The 12,192-nt window shown below is 35.6% G+C and overlaps 2 protein-coding genes across 2 annotated transcripts; both read right to left on the minus strand.

Moving 5' to 3' along the window:
- Positions 1-69: 69 nt before the first annotated feature.
- LOC141595927 (protein OSCA1-like) lies at positions 70-6,035 on the minus strand. The gene is made up of 12 exons (XM_074415889.1): positions 5,790-6,035; positions 4,543-4,920; positions 3,904-4,050; positions 3,585-3,720; positions 2,975-3,076; positions 2,766-2,885; positions 2,594-2,674; positions 1,858-2,198; positions 1,459-1,704; positions 1,047-1,371; positions 735-968; positions 70-650 (listed from the first exon to the last, which is right to left on the minus strand). Exons 2-12 carry the CDS (start codon positions 4,854-4,856, stop codon positions 411-413), a joined length of 2,286 nt encoding a protein of 761 aa, XP_074271990.1. The 5' UTR covers positions 4,857-4,920; positions 5,790-6,035; the 3' UTR covers positions 70-410.
- A 1,095-nt stretch (positions 6,036-7,130) lies between these two features.
- On the minus strand, positions 7,131-10,946 carry LOC141595929 (chromatin remodeling protein EBS-like). Its single transcript, XM_074415890.1, has 5 exons — positions 10,506-10,946; positions 9,557-9,899; positions 9,385-9,453; positions 8,550-8,688; positions 7,131-7,471 (listed from the first exon to the last, which is right to left on the minus strand). Exons 1-5 carry the CDS (start codon positions 10,576-10,578, stop codon positions 7,445-7,447), a joined length of 651 nt encoding a protein of 216 aa, XP_074271991.1. The 5' UTR covers positions 10,579-10,946; the 3' UTR covers positions 7,131-7,444.
- Positions 10,947-12,192: the final 1,246 nt, after the last annotated feature.

The following is a 12,192-nucleotide window of genomic DNA, read 5'->3' on the forward strand; positions in this document are numbered from 1 at the left end:
CATTTTCATGGAGTGACGACTCTTCAATGAATTAGTAATGCAATAAGATAGACTGGGAAAAAAAAAATGTAATAGAAATGTCAAAGCCATTAGATTAACTAAACGTTTAGTCTAACACTTGACAAAACTACACAAATATCTCAAATTCCCCTATAATCTACCCCCTCCCCACTCTTCGTATTACCTCTCGTATCCAAGGTCAAACAATCGACACTCAAACACTTCATTTTAAACCAAACAGAAAATATGAGATTCTTTCGTAATATAACCAAGCCCGATCTATACATCAACTTTATCAGATTTTTTGTCAATAAATCTTTTAACAACATTAGCCTATATTCCCTGCAATGCTTAGTAGTTAGTAAGCAACTAGCTCGTAAGTCCTCGATGTATGTAATGTAGTACGATTTTCATATGTTCATATGTTTGCGTGATGATTCACTGCTCCTCCTGCTTGGTGACAGAGAGTTTCTTCTGGAGTTCCGTTTAGTAGGGACCACCACCGTGTCATTGTCTGACTGACTCTCGATTGTTTCATCATTGTCTTTGTCGTCTTTGAACACGGGATGAATGTAGGCCTTCTGAAGGTATCTTTTTAAGTTGAAGTCTGGATCCCTTGAATGATCAAGAGTATCTTTCATCACAGCTTCCTGAAAATACCGAAAAAGGTTATACAAATTTCGTCAAAAAAAAAATTGGAAAACAGGGCGGCAGAAAGATGTTTTCAGGATAACCTGCAGAGGATAAGTCTTGAAAGCTGGCTCAAAACGCGCCTTGCAAAACCTATGAAACCATAAAGTGAGAATCGGAAGTATGACAAGGAACGGTGTTGTTGATGCAGCGCGCTTTGTGCTTAGTAACCCCATTAACAGCAACTGAGAGAAAACCATTGCACCAATAATACGTCCATGGACATCAGGCCAGAAAGCCGCTGCACTTTCATATTCTTGGTTGTACACGTTTATGATCTACAAAACACAAAAAAATTAGAGGCATTGAAATGGCAATAAACGAGATAAGTTGTACTCGTATATATTGTCCAATACCTGATGGCGATACACGAGATAAGAGAATGCAAAGAAGACTAATATGAATGGCAGCAGAATTGGAGTAACCACAGCGTAAACAAGACCAAGCAATACGTAAAATTGTATCTGAGGTTCCCCGGTGTCAAATCCAATACTTCCGGCATCCATTGCTTCTTCTCTGTCTTTTTCCGTCTTCACCAAAAACATGTTCTTCAAATGGTATATAATCAGTGGCTTCAATCTCAGTATCTCACCAGCAACACCGGCCCAGCCATCAACCATTATGTATGTTATGAAAAAGGTTGCTTTCATCGGAATTGATACTCCGATTATAACAAATATCCTGTCAGATCAAACATACAGAAATTTCGATAAACTTGACTATTTTAGTGTGAGACCGACTCATATTTGTGAATGCAGAGCCACATACTTATCTGCTGACGAGTGGAGGTACATATTTAGTTGTTCGAATGCAGAGCCAGCGATAACACTTCCAAGGAAAACATTAACGAAATTGAAGATATAGTATCTTGAAGCGGATCTCCTTTCAAGAGCTGATATAGCTTCATAGCCCTCAAATTTCGACATCATCATTAATAGTGATGGTAAGAAGATGAGGAAAAGCTTTAATGCAAGTCCCGGCAGGAAACCTTGAAGGACGGACTTGACAAAAGGCCTGCACGATAAATACATGCATGTTCAATAAGGACACGGAAAATAAGCGTGATGCTTTATTATACTCCATTTATCCTTTCAGATCGGTTTTTCATCTAAACATTTTAAATAAAACTGGGAAAAAATAATCAGTTGAAAGATCAACAAAACTTACATTTCTACAACAGGCCTAAGAAATGGAGCCGATTTCTGAATTCCCTCAATGCTTGCCAGGGATTGGACAAATGCAATAGGGATCATGAAGAAAAAGGTGAGAAAGAAAAACGTAACAGAAGTTATCAGCCTTCGGACGCTGAGATGAACGTATGGTACAGCTAAGTTTGGCCAATAGACATCGCGTGGCTCTGGGGCCCATTCAGTCAACCAAACAGTTGGATTTCTGGTTTGTTGAGTTTGAGCACAGACAGCAGCTCCCCATCGAGTCTTGAATGAGACAAAAGATGCTGGCATGATACAGTCTGGATCTTTGTCGACTCTCTCTCGTTCCTCAACAATCTAGCATCATGCAGTTGAATGAACATAAAATGATTTCTTCTGCTCGAAAAATTATACAGCATTCTGAAAACTGTCCTTAATTAACAGAAAGTGAAAAAGGTTTAAACTTGTTACAGAGCATTCTGAAAAATATCGTCACAGGTCTCAAAATTGTGATGTCTGATATCTTCCTCCGTAAAAAACCACTGGTAGAGATGATTAAGCGTTTTCTGGAGCTGTAAGCTCGGCATTATAAAAACTGACCGTAAATCCTTAATGAACAGAAAGTGAAAAAGGTTTAAACTTGTTACAGCTTCTATACTCAGATTTAATTACCTCAAAAACATCGACATATGATTACATAATTCTAAGAAAAGCAACACATCAGACCATAACGGCCAAGAAGTGATACCGACCTCTTTTGTTAGTTTCTCAATCTCCGCATCATAATAGTCTAAAGCATCAACCTTTGTTCCAAACAGGCCAAGAAATCCTGTCTGCAATATATAAAGAATAGAATTACTGATCCGAACATTCACCTTACGATTTTGAATCTTACAAACGATTAGTTTTCTGCTCAATATTTACCCTTGTCTTGGGCCTCTTGTCTTGACTTCTAGAATATTTTAGTTGGTAATAGTCACGCCAATTTTGCTTCTTTTTCCTTTCGTCAACCATCGTTGCCAGCTTATTTGCATTGTAGACAACCTAAAAATACGTAAATTCAACCAGGTAAACAAATATCCTATAACATCGTAAGGGCAGTAGAGACTTCTAAGCAGTAGTTGGAGCCTGACCTGCTGAGTAAGATAATGATCCCGATGATTGACCAAGAAAAAATGCTCCACGTTCTCAGCAACTGATTCATCAGGATCTGGAGGAACATTGCGTACCATAACCTACATATCAATCAAGTGAAAGATCGCTCTTATGATATAGAGACGAGATACGCACATTCTTCTTTTGATCGCTAGCAGATCAACATATTTGAACTCGTCCACCAGGCACAGAAAAACTATTTTTTTTGAGCAATTTGTCCAATTTATGTGCTTAAAATTTTGAAATTTTATATGTTCGTGAAAATATTTTAGTATTTTGAACGGGATCCAGGAAGCAAAAAGTTTTAAGTTCGCCACTGAAAACAGACTGCAAGAAATTAAAGAAGTATTACACCACAACAGTACAGCAGCAACAGAATCATCCTAAGTAGAAGACGCAATACAAATCCCGAAAATAACCCCAAAAACAAGAAAGGCAGCAAGAAAAAAGACAACTGACGAGCATATATTTGGTACGCTGTACTCAAAAATTTTGTTTCGCACAGTATAATTTTGCTAACATTAAGCAGTTGAAACTTTTCCTAGTGAAACTTCAGAAATCAGAAACAGTCAAAATGGATATTCTTACTGTGAATTGATCAGGACGTCGTCTTTCAGACGCAATAAATTGCAGCCTCATTTTTGCGACCATTGCATATTCCTTATACAGCACAAAGCATGCCCAAAACGTAAATGCATATTCCATCACTATATGAGCCCAAAACCTAAAATATTGAGGAAACATACAAGATAGTCGTAAGACAAGATAGTCGTAAGACCTACTGAAGCTTCATTAACATAGTCGGATTTTGATACGACAACTATATGTAGAACAATCTAAAAAATCTAGATATACATGTGTATGAGAGAAAGTAGTAGACGAGTGACACGAGTCAGAAGATCCAAACCTCGATGATCCACGCTGTATGTTTGAAATTGATAATTTATCAATGGAGCTATATGTTACTTTGAGTAACTCAAGTGTGTTGTTTGTATAATTAACTGGCACCAGAACTGCTAGCGCTAGAAATGTTACTGGAACAAAGATTTTAAGCCTACAAAGAGTCAAAATGCAAAATTGCGTCAGGTTAGCAGCGCAACAGACCGATCAAACATATCATTTCACAAATACTTTTAGGATAAAAGAACCACACAAAAATAAGATTCGTCCAAGAAATAGCTACAGAACACATAATCTATGCCGTATGAATTTTTAACGGGGAGTTACAAACAAAATTTTCAGGATCCGCCACTGGTATGTATAAAACAGTTAATGGCGAAATGAAAGACATTTCATACAGAAAAGTACTCCCTCTTTCCCGGTCAATTGTTGTCCTTTGGTTTTGGCACAAAAACGAAGGAAAGAGAAGGGGGCCAGTTACTAAATGACAAGTGGAACAAATTGAGTGTGAATGATCAAATTGCTCATTAAGTTCATTCTTAAAATAGAAAGGACAACAATTGACTGAGACACCCAAAAATGGAAAAGAACAACAAATGACCGAGACAGAGAGAGTAGTACATATGAGTATTTGACAGTCACATACCCGATCAAATATATCCGCAAGTATACTGCAGAATCAAGTCCTGCATGCTCAATAAGGTCTGATTCAGGCATTTTCAAGGCATCAGGCATCCAGTTCAAGAATTTCAAGTAGGACTTGAAATCCAGGTTGACAAATTTGCTCACAAAAGCTCCTGCATTATTCGGACTATTTCTTAAACCTCTGAGATACCATTTCGGAAAGTAAACCCTGTCGTTGAAAGGCTGGATCCTCAGGCAGGCAAATGCCAATAAGAAGATCAATGCACTTAACAGATTGAACCCTGCAGACACCCCTATATCTGCAAGGCTTGCCATCCTTTTCTTTCAGGAATTCTCTTCCCTTCTACGACACGATGGCCGAGTTTACATCCACAAACTTCTGAAAAGAATTTGTATAAGTTAAATCAGTAAGGTCTCAGAAAATGATATATTCAGATATTTCCAGCCAGAAATTCAGTTCATCAAAGTGCACAAATGTGGACAAACTACAAAGTTATTTGGTAGAACAAAGCGTCTTGCTTGTGACGGGTACATTTCGTCATAAGCTGAAGACGGGGTAAAATGTGACCCATTTAAGGGTAAAATGTGACCCATTTTACCTAAAAATTTACCAGAACAATTTCCTAAGCTATAATAATTTGTCATTAAAATGGTCACATTTTGCGTTAAAATGACGACATTTGGCCCGTCTTCAGCTTGTGACGAAAAGTGTCCTTAATTCGAGTAAGGATCCTCTACATTTCCGACAAAGAAATGGATGGTCCATTTGTCATCAATGGTAGATATTTACTCATGCATGCAATCTAAGTTACCTTATGAAGTATATATATATTCCTTAACTTCATATACTAAAAGTGAAAAATTTTGAAAAAAATTTCATTTTCTTCCATCATCAAGACATATTTTGCTTAACAACTTCTCACAAATAAACCTCAAAAATACCCAAAAATGTATTAAAACCATTTAAAATTGTTAATCAAATAAGCAATACACTATAAAATTTCAAATAATTCCAACTTCATTATAATGTAAGCAAACAAAAAAAAAAGCAAATCAAATGAAGAGTAACATAACATACATTATACAAAAACACAAGAAATATGAGAAATTAAAAGAAAATGACTTAGCATTAGGTGAATATACATCTAAAAATTAAAATGAAGGCCAACAAAAACCTGAAAAAAAACATATGAATAAAAATGGTAGGAGAGAAAAAAATGAACAACAAAGCAGGAAATTTTGGATTACCTTAATCTGCCTTAAACCCAAAAAAATCCTTACTTTTTCTGGGATAATTCTTGTAATTATGATGAAAATTACAATTAATTATAATTATAAATTATAATTAATTGTACATTAATAAAAATCCAATGGAGGGTCAAACTGAAAAATTGAAACCACCCCTCTCCCTCTATTAGAGAGAGTGTGGAGAAAAATATTGTTAGAAGACAGAAAATTAATTAATGATTAATGATGTTAATGATGATTTTTGGTAACAGAAAGTTGCAGAAGGAAGAAAATTTATAATGTATTATCTGGATGTTATTTATATTTAATGGTTGTAATTACTTGCAAAATTCTTTAGAGAGACGGTCTCTCATTAATATAAGTGAGAGACGGTCTCTCTAGAGATTAATTGTTGCATGAACATGCTAAACACAGACAATATACATACTGTCATAATCTTACATGTTTTGAGTACTCACCAACTAAATCGTAGGCTGTATAATCTATGCTAAAATCTAGAGTTTTGGCATTGCTTCTTGTAACAAAAATAATGAAATAAGACGGTTTTATGATGTGAGACAGATTTTTTATTGGTTAAATAATCATTCATTTGTCATTAGTATTCATAAATTAGAGTTCTTATATAGTTATATATAATTATTATAAAAGGGCAGTCTTAACCAAGCCTTACCTAATAAGACGGTTTTATACGATAATAATTATGTTTATTGATTTGAGATCATTCCATGTCAATTGTCAAACGTTAAAAAAATGGAGGTTGGAACAGGACAACTGTAACTGTAATGCTGTTTGTGGCAGCCCACTACGTGTCTACGTCTCATGTTGCAAACTTGGAAGACATTAATCATTGGATAAGTTAAATAATTTGCTCTGTGAAAATAATGTTCTTTGTTACGGGTCATCTCGGATTTGAGTCGATTTTAAAAATGAATTGTATTCGTTCAACTTTAAGACATTTTAGTTTTGATAATACAAAGTACAAAACTTTCTTTTACTAATGCTCCGAACCTGATCACAATTTGTTTAAAACGTCCTAAAAGCAAAACCGGCGGACTAAAATGAGCTAAACATTGAGACCCGAATTTAATTAGCCCCGACCTTAGGATGACAAACCATGCGGGCGGGGCTAATTGGTCACATCGGGTCATTTTGTGTCGTGTTTATAAAGCTCTTCAAAGCATGTAATTGTGTAGTTTACTTCAGGTAGTAATGTTCCGAGTCTGATTTAGGCTTGGTCAGCTTTGAACTCGGTATACCGAACAAAATGCAGGCATGAAATCCGAAACTAACAAATTACAGCAATGAATAACTAAAAAAACTAACTCGGAGCATGTGAAAATATGATCAAATGATGCCCATAAGCAACAAGGCTTGGCACAAGCAGCTGTTATAGAAATTGGGCACAGTTCAACAATGGCTAAAATCGGAACTCGGTCTTCCTGCACAGGTTTTACACTACAGACAAGTCATTAGTCAGTCATACATGCATGCATGAATGCCTCGGGGAGACGAACATACAGAAATAATGGTCCCATAGTTTTGAGCTCAAGCATGGGCGCATGGCCTTAAGGTTCACAGTCGACAAGTACATCCCTCACAACATGGAGATAGTAATGCAGGTGACATCGAGCTCCCTCGCATTCAGACGTTGGACCTCATCTCTTCCTTCTCTTATTATCAGTCTGTAAAACAATAAATTTGCAAATTCAGTTGATCAGAAAAATTGTTGCGATATTCTCTTGAACGTGTACATAAAATTTGTTTACAGGGTCGCCAGATAAAATTTGTTCATACAAAGTTTAGCCGAAATGCACAAACGATTTTGTTTTACAGAATATGACCTGAAAATCAATACAATAGTGCCTGCTAAACTCATTAAAAGTGTCAGCGACGAAAAGCTTTACAACAGAAACAATCAATATGACAGTAATAACTTCGCAGAAGCAGAGATAAATAGATTTTATTCAACACTGACTTTCACTAAAGTCATTAAAATTTCATAGAGAAGATGAGATGCGATTGCAATTTGGATGAAGTTTCACTACATCAAGAGTATCACTGTATCAGTCAAGCAGAACCGAAGTCGTTCAGAAATTTGCCCAAGTCAATAAATAATAAATTGACAATGTGAGCAATTATAATGGTTGCAGAAGGTTGCATGCCAAACGCAGTAGTGTTCATGATCATACAAAAATATGATACGAGCAACTATGAAAATGAAGAAAATCCACGTCAAGGGTTTAGGCTATTTATGCAGCTGGAGACGGACTCTAATGAGAGTTATTGAATATTGATAATTGACGGTGCATTCCAGACTAATTTGTACAAGAACGTCACAAAACAAGAGGGTAAATAAGTCCACACCTGACTACTATAACAAATCAATAAGAGATCAGCAGAGAGTAAAATTTAGAGATGCAAAAGAGTGAAATCATTATAGGTACCAAAGCCTCAATTTCCTACTAATTCAGAAACAACACATTTTCTCCTGTAAACGCAATTTCACAACTAGAATAGCAAGTTTGGGCAAATTTGTCCAAGAAAGACAATGGTATGGTTAGGAGTTGGGTCTGTATGGAAACAGGTATTGTCAGCGAACTACATAGCCATATCTGAACCATGTAGCGTTCTACAAACTCGAAGCCATCTTGGAATCAAACACCGACCCATGCAAAAATGGTTCAAGGCAATGAACAAAAAGTCGTGTACGTTGTAAACCTACGTATCCAATTTCTCAACAAAGTAGGGAAGATAACTCACCCTGCCATCAGCCATTGGTGATACAGAAAAGGAGTTTGTCCCTCTTTTTGGGTCGATTTCAGCGACACAATCAGAGCAAAGAAAGTGATCCAGCTTCTTTGCTTCTTCAATACTCATGCCCATGCAAGAAGGATGGAACCTACAAGCACAACACAAAAACTTATATGAGATGGTCTTACACGTGAGTATGGCCCATTAAATAAGAATGATAACACCAAACTACCAAAGTATATGATAGTTGTACAGGACTCACTACAAGCATGATAAACTTACTAGAAAATGAGAATGAAATTCATAACGGGAGACATTTTCCCCGTTTGACCAATATCATCATGCCAACGCAAAGGGTAAGAGGTCCTTCTGACTGGCAGGCAGTCAGCTACACAGTATGAAGAATCCACGACTAGCTAATGCCCAAGATTTTAGAAAACGAAAGATAAAGGACCAAAAGATTGCCTTGACACAGCAAACTAACTAGCATACAAAAGCGTTCGAAGACAAATTCGGCCATTACCAAAACCTATGTATGGAACGTCATGTTTAAGTTCTCAAGCATGAAACGAATTCTCATTTGAAGTGTTGGGCAGTTAAAGGAGGAGAAAAGTAGAACGTTTGATTCCATTTTAGTAAAGCAAAAGATGACCAGTTGATCATTAGCATTCACGTATCAGCCAACATTCTTAACAGACAGAGTTAGCCTAACCTACATGGTAGTTCATACTCGAAACTTTTCCAGTACTTTGAAATAGTGTCTAATCCTTACAACATGCAGTCATCAGACTTGATCAGGAAATTCAATCACATTACATAGATCAAATTAATATCGGGAAATTACCAGTCTTTGCAACCCTCACATTGCACCATGAGATCGTCTGGGTTATACGGCATCTCACATTTGCAATACCTACAAAAACAATACACAGCAAAACCAATCAGGCCTAACTAAGAAACAGCACAACCTAACTAATAAAAGCCACTAAAATGCCTAAATGATGCTGAACACTCACACAGCCACTCGATCAGGAGTAAAAGCACCGGTAGCAGCCTTATATTCGAATCTACAGAAGTAATCATCAGACCCAACATTCTCAAGCTTAGTGTAGTTCTTGAAGGAGTGAACAGTACACTTCCCTTCAATTGTATGGGCACTTTGCATATCATAATGGTCAGACAAGAACAACTCTTTCGCCCCATGAAAGGGCCTCCTTCCACCCATTGATTCCTCTGGCCTATAATACCATCTCACTTTCACCTTCACATTGCTTCGAATGTCAGCCTCAATCTTTTCAACACGAGCCACATATGGCGGGTTACCAACGTCCGAGGGCCTCATCAGAACACAATCTCCAGCTAATACACCAATGCCATTACAGAAATTCAGTCAAATAATCAATTATATCCAACAAACAAGCTATAACACTACTTACAGGCAGAAATGAGGTAAAATCTCCACAAGTGAAATAACACATTATTCCATTCACCTAGTGCCTCAAGAGCTCGCGCAAATTGCAGGTTAAGGACAGTCGGGTGTACGCAGTCTTAGACTTGTATTAGCAACACACTTTAAGCATAAATGTGGACTAAAAAAAGATTTCTTTCAAAAAACTAGCCCAACCAAGATAACAAACACACAATGCTACAAATGAGGTTATTTGAGTATTAAAAACATGAACTTTACAGCTGTTTCATGCAACAATGGCAGAAAAAACAATAGGGCACAGCATCAAAAATGGTATTAATCACAGCAAAACCAAAATCAGTAACAACAATAACAACATTACCCAATGCCTCAATGGCTCCGGCAAATTACGGGGTAAGGGGGTCGAATGTACGCAGTCTTACCCTTATGTTACGGTCCAAATACACGATTTCGAATGACCCCAGATAAAAATACAGCAAAACCAAAAATAAAATCATAAAATGAAAAATAAATAAACAGAGAAAATAAGAAATCACCATGAACAACTTTGTTGGTGCCTTTAATGTTGTAAGAATCAAGGTCACGTTTCCCAGGACGAGTTTTCGCCATTAATGAAGGTTTTGAAGCAAAAAGATTGAATCTTTCAGCACAAAAATGGGAGAAAATAAGAACCCTAGAATTTGGGAGAAAAATATAAACCCTAGATTAAATTTAATGGGTTTTTAAAGAATGAAGAGAAGAACAAAAGGGTATTTTTTTTTAACAAAGATTAAGATTAAGATGGGTGAGTGTATGAGAGAAAGGGTAGAAGCAAGTTTTAGAGTGAAGATGAGCAACAAAACATAAAATGGGAGAAAATTAAAGAAAATTGAAATTGGGATTATTTACTAAAATTAATTAATGTTTTTTTTTTAGGGAAATTAATTAATGTTCCGTTTTTACTAGTATTTGATTACTTGATTTGGATGTTGGATCCTACTCTCCTAGTATGATTTGTGTACTATATAGTCTTAGGTTGTCAAAATGTCATGTGTTTCAACAACTTTTTTTGGTTGTGTACTTTGGTCACAAGTTCTTCTTGACTTTCTATTACATTTTCGCTCTATCTTTTGTTTTTCATTTTTCCTTTTTTATTCGCATTTTGACGGGTGCGTTCACTCATGAAAGATTCTAAAGGATGATTCATGTCAGCCGACCCCAAATCATTTTGAGATTAAGGCTCTAATGTAGTTGTTGTTGTTGGTACTTTGGTCACAAGATTTAGGCTTTAAATTGATGGATGTGTAAATTGTAAATTAGGGTTGATAGGTGAGGTGACAATTTGGAAAACAAAAAAAAAAAGTAAAAAAAAATAGGAAAAAATTCAATGAATAAATGTAAGTCATATTTGCAAGTATATGGAAATCTTTGAATACTTGCAATTGAATAAAATGAACATTTTCTAAAATAAAAATCACCGTTTCTTCATAATTGATGTATAAGTAATATATTTGCAAGAAGTATATTGAAATCATCAAGTAGCCCTTATTTTGTAAAATATAATCCAGTTTTTTTAGATGAAATGAACTGAATTGAATTAAATTAAATTGAATACACTTGAATTGTACTAAATGAAAGTGAAGTCCAGAATAAGAGTTAATTGAAGTAGAAACTAAACCAACTATGTGAATATCAATTTGAATTAATCTTTATCAATTCTATACTTATTTCGTAATATATATACCGTAAACCATGCCTTAGTATTTCTCACATTGTTTTCATTATTTCAAATTTTGTTATGTCTAATAGATGCGAGTATCATGTTTTGTAGGAAATCTTCTTTGCAACTACCCTTCTTTTTCTTAAAATTTTGTCCCTATTATCACCATGTGCTTATATTTAGATCTGTTTATAGATAAAACACCGTTTTAAGTCATTAAAAAAGAGTATGAATCCTCTTCATTTTTTTTCTTCATTTACTTTCATTTCCTCTAATACAACAATATTAAATCATTATTCATTCCTCCATCTTACTAAATAACTAACCGTTCAGATCATTTCGGGATAAAATATGAGTCATTAAGAGCTAATGGGAGGAAATGAAGAGGGAAAGAAATGGAGAGGAACCCAATTAATTCATGACCTAATGTAAACAAAAAAGATGTACACAAATGATAAAACCATAGTTTTACTTAAATTTTCTCATACACAATGTTCTATCTTAGAACATCACATATATTATAC

The sequence above is a fragment of the Silene latifolia genome, chromosome 8 (assembly GCF_048544455.1).
Source record: "Silene latifolia isolate original U9 population chromosome 8, ASM4854445v1, whole genome shotgun sequence".
In the NCBI taxonomy this organism is placed as follows: domain Eukaryota; kingdom Viridiplantae; phylum Streptophyta; class Magnoliopsida; order Caryophyllales; family Caryophyllaceae; genus Silene; species Silene latifolia.